Raw genomic sequence first — 17,090 nt, forward strand, 5'->3', positions numbered from 1 at the left:
AATAGCAAATTGGGAATAAAACGTTGGAGGTTATCGAGTTATAATCACTAAAGGCCGTTTTTAACAGGCATTTGTTTGATACCACTTTTTTGTCTCAAGTGGTTGAGGGTAGTTTAACTTCCGTCGAAGTAAAAGGACTGAAAAGTGGGTGAAACCGGTGCAGGCCACCGCAACTTGAGGAATATATTAGGTGAGGAAGTGAGTTTACTGATTTTAAGCACCCTCTAAACACTGCTTTATAGAAACAAGTGATCATGTTGTTGTCGTATTGGAGGAAGGGGTGGCGAGGGGGACTAGTTTTCTAAAATGATCACGCTTCTTCAGTTCCACGCCAACGTATGTAGACTGTCCACAGGGGGAAAGAGGTTCCTAACCTCAGATCTTTGGTAAGCTAGTTAACTGTAGCTACGTGTAAGCAACTTTTGTCTAACATCTTACCGCTATCCTTTAGTATAAATCTACTAGGGTTCTATCCGACGAATGCTCTTCTCTTACTGGCTATGCTACTCACTTTCTATTGTGTTGTAGATAGTGAGTAGCGTATTCTAACAGTGTGTGGTGGCTTGACTTATGTACATCATTATTCTTGTTGCTAAGTTTTGAACGACTGGTAGATTTATACTAAGACAATTCGATTATTTGCTCTCGATTTCTATGCTTAATAGTTGATTCGGGCTTTATCAACCATCACGCGATAGAAATCTCGAGCTCATAATCTAATTGTTAAATAGCATGTGAGAACATTTAAATCATGTCATATTTCTTCGGATCGTACGTCAAGTGGTCGGTTAGGTGGCCACTAGTGCCTCACTGTTTCCTGTTGCATTTGATGATTTTTCTTGGTCAGTTAGTAGATAAATTTGGCATTCTCGCTAGCAAGGTTTGAAGGTTCCTATTTGCCTCCTCCAAGCTTGTCTTCATTTCTCAACCTGTTTGCGAAGATAAGCAATGTTGGATGCTTCGAAGTTTTTATATAAGAACATAGACAATTTTCTTAAGCGATAATCGGTCAAATCCTTCAATGGAACTCTTACCTATCCGATCTCCGGAATATGCTGTTGTAGACCTATTCGCCTTCGATAAAGAACAGACATGCTGTCGTGCTGAATCAGGCGAAACACGAACTAAACTCGATGGATTTTGTATACAGTAGACTGCGAGCAGTCTATCTTTAATTTGCTCCAAAATCCGCGGGGGAGAAACAAACAAACAAAAAAAAAACAAAACAAAACAAAAACATTGAGCACGACATTCGAGGGGCAAGCGTATTTTTGAGCAAAAGAGAGACTGCTCGTAGTCTAGTGAAGATGATGGTTCTCGCAATAAAGAAAAGCTGCATAAAATAAGCTAAAAAAAAAAAAAAAAACCTTGAAACAAACAGGGAAGGACCATCATAGCTAAATTTGTGATATAGAAGAGAAAAACGGGAGGAGTCAGCTCGAGGTCAGCGATCGAAACCACCTTCGAAAACGGCTTGATTTTAACACGAAATTAGCGGGTACTTACCTTTTTCCCTCACCGAACTGACAAAGTAATTAGAAGATGGGTAGCAGACATACAGAGTGAAATAGAAAGAGCGGAGATAGAAAGAAAGTTCCTTTATTTATAACCATGTCCTCCACACAGTTTCTTTCTTTGACATGATTTTTACTTGTTAACCCTTTCATCTTTTCGCCTTTTTCCACCCATGGTACTCAGCTCAGGTTTTCTTCGTTCTTTCTCCTCAAACAATTGAGCCCTCCTTTTTCGGACCGGGGTTGGAAGAAAGAAAAACCGCTGGATGTGTAATCATTACTTGCTAAGCTTCAAGACATCAGCTCACTGTCAGTTAGGTAAACAGTTTTCCTTTTAGCTGTGGTCACAATATATCTTGTCGAAAACTCTATATCTAACAAGAAGCTAACAATTTTACCCCGACGCTGTATTGGCGACCGCTAACAAACTATGCTAATAACTAACACTGAATTTTGATTAATTGAACCCTTTCACTTCTACCTTCAAATAACATCTCACGCGATACATGTACGAATTGTTTCGGTAATGAAAATGCAAGAAAAGCCACCGAACAGTCAATTGAGTGAGAACGTTTCCCCTGAGTTTACAAAATATTTTTTTCCTTGTTTTTAAATAGCTGATGCCAACATAGCTGATCTTAGATGTGAAAAAGTTTCTTAACTAGATGTACAAAGTGGCAGAAGAATTCCAACAGACTTTAAATTACAGCGTAAACTGTTATACAGTGTCTATGAAGACTGCGTAAACTTGAGGAAATCCTTGACATCTTCTGCTGAACCGATGAAGATTGGACATCTTTCATGAATCTTTTGCGGTTTAACATCCAAGACTGGTTTTGTGCCGTCGCTTGCCATTCCACCCGCTTGTTCTATAATGTACGCCATAGGTGCACATTCGTACAACAGGCGCAACTAAACAAGAGAAAGAGGATTAGCCCTATGATAGAAATTATAACAAAATGACAAAATGATGAAATTTGTTTAACGACAGAGAAGCCTTATAAATGATAGCTTGCGAGAGCACACGCCTTTTTCTGGATTTTGTTTCGGCAGCTCTTTTCGCAGCGGGTGAAGCAAAGCTGGTAAAGTCCTCTGCTCCCGCTGGTAATACAAATCAATGTTTACATTTTTAAAAATCCTAACTATCAGGAGGCTGACCAGTCAGTTGGATGTTTACAAGAGTGGCCTAGAAGTTATAAATGGGCAACCATGAAACCTTTGAAGTGGACAGATGGAAGGATTTACATCCAGGATATCCAGATTAGGAGTCCGGCCACTTAACCAGTACGCTACGCGACCTCTCATAAGTCTGAATCAGAGCTAGGGTCGGAATCAGATACATTTCTGTACACTCGGCTCGTGTACACCTTGTTCAATACAGGTGAGAATGTCATCCAAAGTTACTCTTTGATTTCAACAAAAGTGCGACTTATAATTTAAGATTTGAGATGGACAAAGCCTTTGACTGATGGGTCTCGGTATAAAAGATGCCGACCTTAAAACTTGAATATTAAATGGTTTAGATCTGACTGGCTACTCAAAGATCATATCATACTGTAGCTTGCAAGGACGAGCAGGCGACTTTTGCGGCTATTGAAACTGGAGGCGTGACCATGTCATGATCATGATACTTCACAAATTACAATAAAACCCAATTCTCGATTCATGAAAAAAATAATAACAATAATAATTAGGGAAAATCACAGTTCACGGTTATGGAAGGTATTACAAGGAAGAAACTGTAACATTAATCTTGTGTTTCATGCCAATCATCTGAGGGCAAATTGTTGATTCTGAGGGGAAATCATTGCAAACCTAACATGATTTTTTCGAATCAGCGTTTGTCATGGTCGGTGTACCTTTCCTCTCGGACTCTTCTTGTTTCCAGGGTACATAAATATTCCTCCGTACACTAACGTTCTGTGCATATCTGACACCATGGAACCAACATAACGTGCAGCATATGGAGTCTTACCCTCCTAGAACAGCAGACAAATAAGAATTTTTAATTAACTGCTCATCAATGAGATTTAGGGTGTTTCTTGGTGTTGCAGAACAGTCAACCATTGATGTAATATATAAAACACGAGAAAGCGTGTTTCATCAGAATACCAAACACTGAGAAGTAGGTTTGAAAAAACGAGGTGCACCCGAATTTTTTTTTGGATATTTGTTGAAAAACACTATCGAGTGTTTGATATGGCTTTTCAAATGATCAATAATTCTTGGAAAAAATTCAAGGCTAAAATTGGCAAAATTTTATGGTAATTAGGAACACATATCCAAACCCCGGTCAAAGTAGTGATTTTCTTTGTTTTCTCTTGATGGATTATTAATGAGTTTAAGAAGCTTAATTAATAGATGAGGGATGAAGAAATAAAAGGGGGAGAATGGAATTAAAAAAAAAATCAGCACATAAGACCTTAGTTCATTTATTTTTGGAACATGGGATCCAACCCCACCACTCCCCCCACCCCCTTACTCTGCTTCATCATCTGCCTCTGTAATACATTATGATTGGTTCATATCTGGAATCAGATTTTTACATGTTCTACAAAACTGGGTGATTAAAAAGCCAAGAGGAGAAATGAAATTTAAGGCAAATTCATACAGTACATGGCTCTTCTGTACAAACGGGCAGAAAAACAACTAATTACTAATTTAAGTGTTCCAAATGCAGTACTCTGAAATTGTTCCACAAAATTGAAATATCATCGTTCAGGCAATTTTCAGTGTTTATTTTAAAATAGACAGTTTACAGTCCCTATTTTCTTTTGTGATTGTGATTGTACACGTATGCTTTGATCAAATGGCCACGCCATCTTGCCTTATTAATTGTTCAGTGCAACCTGGGAATTATGCAGTGCCAAAACTGCCAAGAAGGCCCTTGTCAGGATAATTAACACGGGGGAGGTGATGTTGGAAATTTTTTTCCAGCCTCTTTCTCAATCCTTTGTGACATAACTTTACAAAGCAAGGTGGTGGCTGTTTATCAAAGCATTTTAAAGTCATCTTGATCAATATACATGGAAAAATAGAGGACTCATGCAAACAGTTTTATTGTAAAAAGTGATTATTTATTCACTGTCTGTAGTTTATTGATCTGTTATCACATTTTCTTGTGTTCTATCAGACAAGGATGTCATAAATTATTTTAAAAAAATTTAAGAACTCACCTTTGGAAATTTGATTGATTCTAAATATTTAGTGACTGCATCATCAAACAGGGATGCATTCCCCTCATTTATGCTATATATTGGCTTGCCACGTGGCTTCATTCTGATGTCAGGGTTGGTCAAAATGAATTCCCCAATGGCCTAAAACATGACAATTCATGAATAAGTTAGATACAGACAAAACAGTCTCTCTCTCTTAGGTAGCAGGAGGTTTCGCCCCGTGCCGAGTTCGACCCGTTCGAGTTTGACCCCCACATTTTGAGTTTGACCCGTGCATTCAATCGAGTTCGACCCATTGGTATATTGAATTCACCCCCCCCCCCCCCCCCATTTTAATTATATCCAAAGAGCCCAGTGACTGCCATAGCTATGAAGTTGGTCTAAAATAAAGATATCAAAAGCATACAAACCTAAAGACCGCTCATAAATAATCATTCACAAGTTTATCGAACAAGTAAAATGTGAACAATGTTTGTGAAATGTTTGTTTGTATAGCCAAACAAAAGCTTTTAATTTGACCGCGTGCGCTAATAGAATTTGCGCCTTGCGTCAAATAATTTTGTGAATTGGCTATAACATCTGTCAATGCTTAAACCAGGTATTTCTTTTTATCACATTCAAAGAATGCAATCCTCATTATTTGTTTGTTGTTTTGTGTCTTTCATGCAGAAAAATGTGAAAATTTTTGGTGCCAGGTTGACTGCCCATTAGCCCCCACTGCCACCTGAAGATTCTTTTGTTTTTGTTGTTTTGCAGGGGTCAAGAACAACTCGCATTAGCCAACGCTTTGGCTAGTGTCACTCTTGCATTTGTGTCAGCAAGTCATATGTGTTATAGAAATGTGCTTCCCCATAATTATTATCTCTGATTACTACTAAGTTGTATTCTATTTGCTATAATTTGCCTAATTAACACAAAGATATAATCAAACAACAAAGTTATGAGACTGCACATATACAGTTGTAATTGTTGATCAATAAACAAAACAAAAGCTTACAAATATCAGGTAATATATAATGTTATATTTTGACTAGAACTAGTCTGGGGCTTCCCTGGTCAGACTATAAACATTTTACAGACAGGCAGAGATAACTGAAAAAAAAAGGAATGTGGTACAGTATCACACACAAGAGGTTGCTCAAAAAAAGAGCTCAACTCTGAGCTTGGTGATCATGTCCTTAGTGAGCTAGGTTTGAATGCATTCTAACCTCACTATAATTTACTATATTTGGTGTTTTAAACCTACTGGATCAAGTGTAAACCCATTAACTCCATTGCCAGTTGTGAGGACCACCATAGTTGCACTGCCATATAAAGCATATCCAGCTGCCACAAAGTTTCTTCCTGGTTGCAAGGCATCCTGTAGTGTTGCCGGCCCATCATGTGACTAAATTTAAACAGTAACCCACAAGCAGTTAATTTCACATCAGAACAGTTTTCTGTAATTGCTTATAAATATTAAATAAAGTTTTTGTTGTTGTTGTCTATACCAGATCCTCAAGACACCCAAAGTAAAGTTCAACAACTAAATGAAATACTATAAGGGTAAAATTTTATAATCAACTGGGTGAGAATATACCTGGAATATTCAACTAAAGTAACGTAGATTAGGTTAGCTTAGGTGTAAACACAGGACCCCACAAGCTTACAGCTTTGAATGTAATACTATGTAGAATAGTCCTGAGAAGGACCATTTGTGCCGTGATAATTCAAGACTGACATTTTGACAACCTGTCTCAGCGGAAGTCATCATCAGATTCAAGTGAATTGTGGATTGCCAGTAGAATTAATTGGTATAAATGTCTCTGGTTACTGGTTGATGAAGTGCTGATGCTACAGGGTGTATTGGTCATCTGTTATAGTCAAACCATGCCGTTATTGGCTGAGGAGACTGTAAAAATTGGTTAATGTATTTTGTTCTGTCTTTTGTATGTCAAATGTTTGTAATTGCATGGTCTATAATTCTTAGACATATCATTTGTTTGTTGATTGCTCATCAGACAATACTGTGCAGACTGGAAATTATTGACTTTGCACCATGGATCATTTCTTCAAAGCCAGATTAAGCTAATTAATCCAGGGTCAATGCTAGTTTAAAGGGGAAGTATCACAGGCATTTTGACCTTTTATCATGAAAATGGTGTGACAACACTTTCAAATAGTTACAAAATAATTCTAGAACATCAAGAAAAAAAATCAACTGAATTCTTGAAAGGATCAACAACTTCATGACTTGCTCAGTAGTGCATTTTGGGAATGAAAACGGAAGAGCTTGAAAACAGTTAGCCTAATTTTTTTTCAAGTTGCAGTCCATTCTAATCCAGTCCATCTGTGGCCAGAGAGACTCCTAGATAGTCTTAGTATGCTGGGATGTTAATTTACAACAAATAAGCAAAACCTTTAGGTTTTTGTTGATAAAGAAAAAAAAAACATTTTTTGAGTTTTTGACAATACAACACCAAATTCCTGTGAAAAACTAACAGATTTTCCAAAGATTTTTGTCCTTCACATTTTACTTTGACTTTTTCAACCATTAAGCTGAAATAAGCTTTTAAATTTTAACAGATGAGATGTAAACCTTGCTTAACTTTTAACGGATTAATTAGCAACTGGGCACAGTTCAGTCCACTGTTTTACTGACTTTAAAGCGAGGGCCTGCAAAGGCATGACCCTTTACGGGGGTCTTGAGGCATACCACTCCAAAAATGGAAACTTAGATGGGTGTTTTGTGGTACTAGTCTGGTGGTAGAGTCAAATAAGGATTACCTTCTTGGAAATTCCAAATATTGAGCCAATTGCTGCAAGACATTCAATGTTTGAAGATCCATCCAGTGGATCAAAGAACACCAAGTACTTTCCCTGATGAGTAGTTTCAACTTCGATCACTTTCTCGTCTTCTTCCGAAACCAACAAGCATGTTGTATAGGAAGACTTCAGCATGTTGATGAAGAGTTCATTTGACATAACATCTAATTTTTGCTGCTGATCTCCCGACACATTTGTATCTCCTGCAATGCCATACCTAATAGAAAAAGTAAATTAAAAAAGATGACCTCAACATTAGCCTAACATTTTCATCTGGCCATTACATCATCAGACTTCCATTTTTTTCCTGGTGAATATTAAATAGTGTTGTTGTTCAAAATTATTTTTTGATTTAATTTTTATTCCCTTTGCCTCAGATAATTTATGGTAATGAATACTGCCCACGGCATAATAATAAAAATTTTAATTAGTAATAAGCCATTTTCATAACATTTGGCATCATTTTACTGCAATTACCAGAATTCATTTCGTTTTCCTTTTCAAATGCAAATTTTGTAACCCAGTGGACAGCAAAGAACAACAGCTCTAATTAGCATGAGAAAACAAAAACCAGAGGGATTCTGGTAGTTGTAGTAAAATGACGCCAGAGTGAAAATGTCCTATTATTACAGACTGTTAAGACCTTCTTTTATAAATGGCAGCCAATATGTTGATTGGTTGCACATAAACACCATGTTAGAGTAGAATTCCTTTGAATTTTGCACATCCTAACAAGGCTAACTAATAATCATGAAAATAAAAGAATCATTTGCCGCCTGCCATTTATGCAAAAGGTCTGTAATGTTGGCTTTTTTTCAGTCCAATTAAATCCATCTGATCTAAATAACTTACATGGTATACACCAGTCAAAATCAATGGCCACATAACAGTTGAATGGGTGCCTGGAAAAAAGCCCTAACTGACTTCTGATAAACTGCTAGAATCTCCTTCCACATTTTCTTGTTTTCGCTTGTGAAATAAAAGGAGAATTTGACCTTACATCAAAAGCCACTTAGGGCCTTATTCTGCACACCCCTTCAGTTGAAAAAGTAACACTTCACTTGAAATATAACAATAGAATCCAAAGTGCATGAGAATTTAAAGTTACATTTTAAACACGGAGCGATCCTATAAGACCAGGCTGAACAGTTCAGACTGTCAATCAAAAATCCCAAACGCGCGTATCGGATTGGTTGATTACCAAAGGTCTTATTTTAGGACGTTCAAGTTCCCGCAACTTCGATTCGAAAAGGACGTGATGAGTTGGCGGAAAAGCTGTTTTAGTTCGAATTATTTTGTTCAAAATCAATCCAACGAATATGGCTACAGGAGAATTTAGAAAGTTAAGTTATCTGTCTATTTTGAGATTGGAAATTCATTTTTCGGCTGGTAAAATCTTATTCTTTCGAGATATTTCCGAAATGATTAGGATAAAGTTCGTAAACAAACTCTGTCTCGAAATAGGTTGTTCTTCTGAATTCGGCTTCCGAGATGGAATCGCTTCGATCCTTTGTGTCGTTTAGTGGCCGGGGGAGAGCTAAGTAAAGACACAAAGTCGGGGAAGCGAAGCCTAGAAGAAACAACGGAGCGGGTACCAGAGGAGAAAAGTGAAGTGTCTCAAGCGGCAAGCGATCGCATGCAAGACGACGGAGCTGGTAATCTTTTTGAAGTCGGCCTCTCTGTTGCTTACTGTATAAACTTAGAATATATTTAGTACTGGCTAATTTTAATACTGATGTGAGAGCCATTGCCATTATCATTTTCATCCATAAGATACATGAGAGCAACATCAGGTTGTGTTTTGTTTATATCTTTGGTGATTTTTCGAATTAGCAAATTATGCAAATATGCATGATCAGGTACGAAATGTGTTTAGATGTTTTTATTTTTGACTTGTGCATAGAAGTTTAGAATTTATTACTGCCACTTCCAGCGGATTAGTAGAGTTAGTTTTCACATACGTGATCGATAGATACACAAGCGGTAATGAACTTGAACCCAACATGACGACTCGAGTGGCCGTTTAGTGGAAAACATCTGCCAAATTTTGAAAATCCTGCCAGTTTCGGCGAACAACACAGGCTCGTTTTGGTTATCAGCATGTTCAGATGGAGGGATACAGATGTCCAGTTCGTCGCAGGCTTCAGTTTATAATGGTTTCGATCTTTGTACTGTGTATTTGGTAGAAGAATTTCGAATTTCGAGGTAAGTTTCGTATAACCTTTCGATGGAGGCAACAAAACTTGATTATTTCCGTTATTATCGTTAATCTCGCTAATTTCTGGTGTTTTACAAGATATATAGTTAGCGTTTAGTTTATTTTTATTGATAAATCGATTCCCTATTCGATTTTACAAACGATAGTTCTTCTCTCTTTTTTCCTCGACCGTTAGCGACGTCATCCACCATTATACTGATCCGTTTGGAAGCCAAAAAAGCACTTCAAAGGGGGCGTGTCCTTCCCTTTTATAGGATCGCTCCGCGTTTAAGATATGTGCCCGACGCTCAAAATGGACAATTAGCCGATCCATAATTTTTTCGTTTTTTTTTTATTATGAAACTTTCAGCAGATGTTTAATGGGTCATGTGGCTTACAGCTACAAAGGCCTACAGATTTGAGCACTCCATCCCTGCCTACCCCCCACCCCACCCCTCTTACATCTGAAAAGGTGCAAAGTACAGCTGGTCACGGTTGAATTACTGGAGTTCAATATAGATAAATTATGTCAAATTTTACACAAAATTTTGTTGAGTCATATTATAACAATTTAACTCTACTCACAACTGAGCGATTCCGGCCTTTCTTACAGCTGAAGAGACTGCTTTGATTGCGCAGCAAATAGCATTCAGAAGTTGAGTAAGGTCGCCCGTAGCTCCTGGAATCTTACGTTGTTCTGTGAGCACGAAGCGAGTTAATGTCATGCAGTTTGTGTCCATTGCAGCGGCCATTATATGAACTTGTGATGTCTGAAGTGAAGCAGATAAAACAACTTGATATTATTGATAAAAAATAAAGCACTTAATTGGACATTTCTGACAGGCATATGTTAAAATATACAAACATAAGCTTATCTTTGTCTGCATAAATGATTTTAGGCTTAAAGCTAATTTTATTTAGTAGTCCATTGAAAAGTTTTCGGATTTCTGTACTCAGAAATATTTAAGCTTAAGCCTTAAGACAAGTACAAGAACTTTCGTAAAACTGTTCGAGAACGTTATAAAATTTACGGATGAAACTAGATGTCCAAATTACGTATACTTTACTGACCTGATGAGTATTCACACTCTGAAGACCTTCTTCTCTGTATTTTACGTGGCTTCGAAAACTCCAAAGGGCAAAAAGAGAAAGAGAATGGCCTGGGAATGAGCCTTAGCACACCTCACACACACCCCTAAATGGTCACGTGAGTCTTTTTCTCCTGAATTTGTCTGCAAAGGAAACATTTTGGCTCCTCTGCGTTCAGTGTTTTGAAAGAATCAAGGTTTTGGTGCAACCTTCCTGCATGTTCTGAAGTCTAAGACTTGTTTATTTACAGAAAAGTGCGTTGTTTTATTCTCGGCCGAGATCCTTATCAAGCGGGAGTGACCTGGTGACGACCTCACTTGTTCAAAATGGCGGTACGTGTTCTGGCATTCTCTCCGAAAAGTTTTGCATTTCGTTCCATTTATTTGGGCTTATGTAGAGCTTCTTTCTGCTCTGCACAGGATGGGGGTCTATTGATCGACGAAGCAAAGTATTCCTGGCTAAAAGATCTTGGTCTTAAAGCAGAAAACGACGGCGTGTTTAACGGCAAATGGGGTGGTAAAGGAGAGGTAAGCTTAACTATTTGTTCTTTTGTACGTTGCCTTTTAGCGTAATATGTACTTCATATAACTCACTGCTTTAATCTTTGTCTTTAGATTGTCACCTCAACGTGTCCTTCAAATGGACGGCCAATCGCAAGAGTTCGCCAAGTAAGAATCGCTTGTCTTTAATTATTCTTACACATAAGCGTAATAAGACTTGTTACCTTCGTGTCCCATACACTGGCATGTTCATTCAGCCATGTGCACATGCACGTGGCGTTTGAACCCGGGGTGTCTTTAATAAGGTGCCGGTAGGGGCTCCGAGATTTATACTGATCAGCTCTTTTTTGTATTTAGGGATCTTTGGAAGACTACAATGAAACAGTGAAGTGCGCAAAGGATGCGTGGAAGTCTTGGGCCATGGTATGGGAAAAGCTGCGCTGACATAGTTTCATGTATACTGACCTAAACTGTAGTCAGATAGACAAGGAACAAATTATTATGATACTTTATATTGGTACAAGTAAATAAGAAATGAGAGACTGTCATAGTTCAATGTGTGCAACTTATGCAGATGCAAAATGAAAGCTTGAAAAAAGATTCAGGTTCCATCCTGAATTTTTTTTTTCAGGCTTTCTTTTTGCATCTGCTTAACTTGCATTGTGCAGTTCCAGAAAATATTCATACTCCCTCCACGAAAGGTTTTTTGATTTCCACCCCCGTCGCCCCATGAAATTCCAGGTTAGCTTCATACTTCGCTTCTAAAATTTTGACTTTTAACTCCCCTCCCCCCAGAAATTTCCAATGACCTTCCATGGGGTGGGTATGGATTTTTTCTGGAACTGCTCATTACATTAAACTGCATAATTATTATGTATCAGAAGAGTTGTGACTTGCTAAAAAGGCAGAATGGACATGTCAGCTACAGGTAAATGTTGGCATGGTCTGTAAAATATCATTTTATGAATTCGTTAATCCACTGTTAAAAAAGGTGACATTTTCTGATTTTCATGTTCAAGGAAAGTGTTAGTGCACATGATTTTATACTATAAGTGCACCGTGTGTAATGACACTGTTTACCTTGGATCTAATTTAAGAAAATATGTAAACACCATCATTAGCAAAAAGGATACCCTTGGACCAACGACTGCAAATAATATCGTTCAGTGGAATACATCTTAAACTGTTGTAATATTTAATTTATGGTAATTTAGTAACCAGTGTGACTTTCCTAGACACCTGCCCCAAGACGTGGAGAAATTGTTCGACAGATTGGACAGGCGCTAAGAGACAACCTGGAAAACCTTGGAAAATTGGTGAGTCCTTTTAATTTTTTAATATTATTGTCAATGAGAAAAACAACTTTGCTTGAAAATGTTTCAGTTTTCCATTAAATAATTTTAATAAGAGAGAAATTCACACTGTTTGTGAATGATGTTATGTTAATTATAATAATGGTAACTTTACTTCATGTTTTATCCTTCAGGTCGCTCTTGAAGTAGGAAAGATAAAGCCAGAAGGCATAGGCGAAGTGCAGGAGTATGTTGACATATGTGACTATGCCGTTGGCCTCTCCAGAATGATTGATGGAAAAGTACTGCCCTCAGAACGTAAGAGATGTATTGGCACTGTCAGTGTTTATTGCTACATCAAGCACAGTTGTCAACCTCTGGAGATCAGAAGTCTGGAGCTTTTTCATTTTGTGATATCCCCTCCCCCTCCCCATCATCTGGCCACTCCCCGCCTCCCCCCAATGTTGATGATAATTAAATTTGATGGAATTCTGCCATTGGCACAACATAAATTGAGCCTGTAAGAGGGGGGCAGACAGGGTATACATGAAGCATTCAAAAATTATGTTCTCAGCCAAGTGGGTTGAAAGTCATTTTTCAAAGGTTTAATTAAGGCATGACTAAATAATTATAATTATATTATAAGTGTGGTTGGTACAATAAACTGTTATTTCCATCAACTGAAATGAGTTAATTAGAATACTGATCAATTCAACACTTCTGAAGGCTTACATACACAGTGTATGCATGACTACAATTTGTCAACATGTTGAAAATGTCTTAGGGCCGGGCCATACTCTCCTGGAGCAGTGGAATCCAGTTGGTCTGGTTGGGATCATTACAGCATTCAACTTTCCTTGTGCTGTTTTTGGCTGGAACAGTAGCATCAGTATGGTGTGTGGAAATGTCAATCTATGGTATGTGTTTAATTCATGTGTAAGCAACTACGTACAAGGGCCTGTCTAAGATGTGAAGTAAAGTTTCCCTGAGTAGAATGGCCAACCACCAACCCAAACTCCATGTACCCTGTAAGCTTTATTTCCTTACAAATACTAGAGGGAGACCTGCCAGAAAGGGACACTGTTTGTCAGAGGTAGGGTGACCCAGGTTTTCTTTTAGACTTTGCCAAAGCTGGAACTACTATTTGCATGCAGTATGTCACATACAAGTACATGTAAAGGCGCTGTTAAACTAGGCAATTTTTCTTGCAACTTGTCTTACAATTTCATTGCACCATTGCGACACAAGTTGCCCAAATAATTGCCTAGTGTACATTAAGCCGCCGTTACACGTTGAAACTTTTAGCTGAAACTTGTGTGCAACGGCGAACGAGACCAGTTTCACGAAGTGGTGTTACACGGTGAAACTCTTGTTTTTTCACTACTGAGACCGTTGCAAGCCGTTGCAGAAGTAGAAAGTGGTTCTACTTTTCGTGAAACTTGTCCCGCAACGGAAGTTCGAAAAAGTTTCACGAAACCGACCATGTTACACGGCGCAACGCCTGCTGAAACTTATTTCGCAGCGCCATTGCACACAAGTGTCAGCTAAAAGTTTCAACGTGTAACGGCAGCTTTAACATACCTTGCAACGTTTTTGTTGCAGTCACTGTTGCGAGAAGTAGAACTGACTTCTACTTCTCGCCTCAATTGCGGCAACAAAAAATTGCAAAACATGTTCATTTCAGAGCATGTTACACTTGGCAACAATTCATGCAACTCGCGTCGCCACAAACTTGCCAGACAAGTTGCAGGAAAAATTGCGTAGTGTAACAGTGCCTTAAAGTCTTGTTTTATAGCTTTTAGAATCAGCATTGTGGCTGGTTGAAATTACTATCAAAGAAGGTAATTAAAATAATGTAAATTAATAGTGACCATGAAGTGAGTGAATTTAAGAGAGAAATTAAAAGGAAAGAGGGATTCTGGTGTTATGAATAAAGTGGTGCTGACTTTGATTTGGTCAATAGGGATAACATTTCTTATATACATAAATGCTGGGTAAAAGTTGCCCCAGCAAGGAGGGTGACCTGCCTAACCAGACCAACTTCTCTCTATATAATTTAAACAGGCCCTAAATGAAACTGCCATGTACATGTACATGACTGTACATCTCTCAATATATACATAATGTAGCTTTATGTTGTACATTTTCTTTACTTAGAACTTCAAGGGGAAGTATCATGGGGTTTTTGATATCTTTTGTTTAAAATGATGAAATAAGACCTTCAATTACGTGCCAAATAATTCTTAACTAGAACAACGAGAGGAACGAAATCAACTCAATTCTTGAAAGAAACAACTTGTGATCTGTTCTAGCACATTTTGGAAACAAAAATGCGAGAACTTGAAAAACATTAGCCTAATATTTTTCAAGTTTCAATCCAAACCGGCCTACTCTGTCTCTCGCCAGAGGCACTAATCAACAGTTTTATTGCACTGGGGTGATAAATTTTAACAAACTTGACAATTATTTTGTTGTTTCTGCTGACAGTCAAACATTTTTGGGTTTTGAAATGACAGCAAATTTTTGTGATACTTCCCCTTTAAGCTAGCTCACCTATTTTTCTTAACCCTTGCTCAGATAAATAGTATGTCATAAATGGACATTTTTGTTAACAGAGCTCATACTTGTTCATTTTGTACATTCAAGGCGTTTGCCAGGAGGCCTTCAGCATGTCTGATCAAAATTAGTTTATTGGCAGCTACATGTATTGGCCTCAGTCTAAGTTGTCTGACTTATACCTTCAGTTACTCATTCACTGTCTGGAATGAAGGTCATTACAAAATATTGTTTATTATTTTTTTGACTAATCATGTACTCACTGTACAATTCTAACCAGTAGAACAACAGGATTCAATTTGTTAAGCATACTTTTCACTAATTTCCTGTTTTGGCATCTGATTCACATTAATTTAATTTTCATTGGTGTTTTACTTCTCAGGAAAGGTGCTCCAACAACTCCCCTGACAAGTGTTGCCATCACAAAGTAAGTTTGGAAAAAAAACCCTGGGAGATAATAAGTTTCAAGAGAAATCATATCTGGGGGAAGTAAATAGTGGTCCAGATGTTGCTAATTACCTTCAGATGGCTGGTATGTCCGAGGATAATGCCAAAAGCTGAAAGATTGTCTGAAAAATGAACAGATTATTCTGAGGGCAACTGTGAAATTTTGAGGACAATCTTTAATCCGAGGGCATTACCCTCTGATTGATTTATGAAATGCATGAACTTTACTGTGGAAAAGACAAAACAGCCAGTGATGGCCACAGTGTGATTGCAGCCAAATAAATTGCTACAAATTATATGTACAGTCATGTAGCTTGTCAGTGCATCCCACCAGTTAGGATTTTTGACAACTACACTGTCTGTACTTTTCTTAAAAATATTCGTATTATAAAATTTGTAATTATGTCTACTGAACCTATTTTGTCATTTACTAATTAATGCTGCATGTTTACTAATCAGCCATTTTATTATAATTATATTAATAGCTATTTATAATAATGTTTACTTAATTAAAGGGAGGGGTTCATGGCTCTGTGCATGTCCATGAATCAAAACTTACACTTTTTCCTCTTTGCTGGCTATGACCCAAGCCTGTTTTATTTAATTCATTGTTTATATATGAAGCATTCGGAAGGGAATAGGTAACTCAGGTGGTAATTTTTTCATATGATTGCGTTATTTCCTTGCATACAACTGTAAACACATCAACCATGGTATAAATCCTACAGGTCAATGCTAAATTCAATATTGACAACATATTAAGTACAATCCACTAACATTTTCTGTGAATTTTGGTCATCGCTCATTTTGCTTGGACTAATTATAGAATGTGATTACTGACAGAAGTACATGTGAGTGGGATTTTTTAAGGCCATAAAGTTGATAAAAAGAGAAAAAAGCATTATTTTAGATGAATTCATACACATGCGCTGAAATGTGAACCCCTCCCTGTAATATATATTTTAAAAATTTAATATATTAATTTTATTAAGAACTTAGACAGTATTATTTATTGTAAAGTATTTTGTTATTCATGGCTGTTTTGCAGGGTTGTAAGTGATGTTTTAGCTCGCAATTCTGTCCCAGGAGCCGTTTGTTCACTGGTTTGTGGAGGAGCAGATATAGGGTAAGAGCCCTGCATGATTTGAATTACCTTTATTTTATAAAATATTTCTTATATTTAAATTTAATATTGATAATAATTTGTTTAATCCAATAAAATCATAATTATAAAATTATTTTGTACATCTACCTAGATTGTTTAGAATGGTGATACTCACAATGGTGCATCTCTGAGGGTGCAGTGCATGTTGTTTTTATAATATGATAATTTCAAAACCTATCTGCAAAGTCGGCAATCCTCTGCAGCAATATTTTTTGTTCTCTTCCTGTTTTCTTTATTAACGACCCATTGATGTGGCTGAAAGTGCATGCAGTTCTTCACTCTAATTACTTTTAATCCTTGTTTTGTGATTCCAGTCAAGCCATTGCAGAGGATGAGAGAGTGGAATTGG

At 37.4% G+C, this 17,090-nt stretch overlaps 2 protein-coding genes across 3 annotated transcripts in view; one reads left to right on the forward strand and one right to left on the reverse strand.

Moving 5' to 3' along the window:
• Nucleotides 1–1,583: 1,583 nt before the first annotated feature.
• LOC146489900 (fructose-1,6-bisphosphatase 1-like) lies at nucleotides 1,584–10,874 on the reverse strand. The gene is made up of 7 exons (XM_085116859.1): nucleotides 10,764–10,874; nucleotides 10,278–10,462; nucleotides 7,457–7,712; nucleotides 5,937–6,077; nucleotides 4,691–4,831; nucleotides 3,374–3,493; nucleotides 1,584–2,426 (listed from the first exon to the last, which is right to left on the reverse strand). The coding sequence occupies exons 2-7, from the start codon at nucleotides 10,442–10,444 to the stop codon at nucleotides 2,244–2,246; spliced, it is 1,008 nt and encodes a 335-aa protein (XP_084972985.1). The 5' UTR covers nucleotides 10,445–10,462; nucleotides 10,764–10,874; the 3' UTR covers nucleotides 1,584–2,243.
• A 34-nt stretch (nucleotides 10,875–10,908) lies between these two features.
• Nucleotides 10,909–17,090, forward strand: part of LOC146489901 (alpha-aminoadipic semialdehyde dehydrogenase-like) — an 18,176-nt gene continuing 11,994 nt past the window's right edge. The window contains exons 1-10 of one of the 2 annotated variants that reach the window (XM_085115041.1): nucleotides 10,909–11,113; nucleotides 11,201–11,308; nucleotides 11,396–11,449; nucleotides 11,639–11,704; nucleotides 12,517–12,597; nucleotides 12,768–12,891; nucleotides 13,358–13,490; nucleotides 15,512–15,556; nucleotides 16,625–16,702; nucleotides 17,056–17,090. The exon at nucleotides 17,056–17,090 is cut by the window's right edge and continues 23 nt beyond it. In XM_085115041.1, the coding sequence (XP_084971167.1) occupies nucleotides 11,108–11,113; nucleotides 11,201–11,308; nucleotides 11,396–11,449; nucleotides 11,639–11,704; nucleotides 12,517–12,597; nucleotides 12,768–12,891; nucleotides 13,358–13,490; nucleotides 15,512–15,556; nucleotides 16,625–16,702; nucleotides 17,056–17,090 (730 nt within the window). In that variant the 5' untranslated portion in view covers nucleotides 10,909–11,107. Of the gene's footprint in view, nucleotides 11,309–11,395; nucleotides 11,450–11,638; nucleotides 11,705–12,516; nucleotides 12,598–12,767; nucleotides 12,892–13,357; nucleotides 13,491–15,511; nucleotides 15,557–16,624; nucleotides 16,703–17,055 lie in introns of both variants that reach the window. The other variant, XM_085114973.1, reaches the window with a different exon arrangement.

Source organism: Pavona decussata, unplaced genomic scaffold (genome assembly GCF_977016875.1).
Source record: "Pavona decussata unplaced genomic scaffold, jaPavDecu1.1 SCAFFOLD_2, whole genome shotgun sequence".
Taxonomy (NCBI): Eukaryota; Metazoa; Cnidaria; class Anthozoa; order Scleractinia; family Agariciidae; genus Pavona; species Pavona decussata.

Excerpts from the sequence above, each read along its gene's own strand:
- LOC146489900 (XM_085116859.1), bottom strand. The coding sequence starts at position 10,444 with ATGGCCGCTGCAATGGACACAAACTGCATGACATTAACTCGCTTCGTG. Across the intron at positions 3,494-4,690 it reads AATCAATCAAATTTCCAAAG|GAGGGTAAGACTCCATATGC; the intron begins GTGAGTTCTTAA and ends CTGCTGTTCTAG. Across the intron at positions 2,427-3,373 it reads AGAAGAGTCCGAGAGGAAAG|TTGCGCCTGTTGTACGAATG; the intron begins GTACACCGACCA and ends TCTCTTGTTTAG.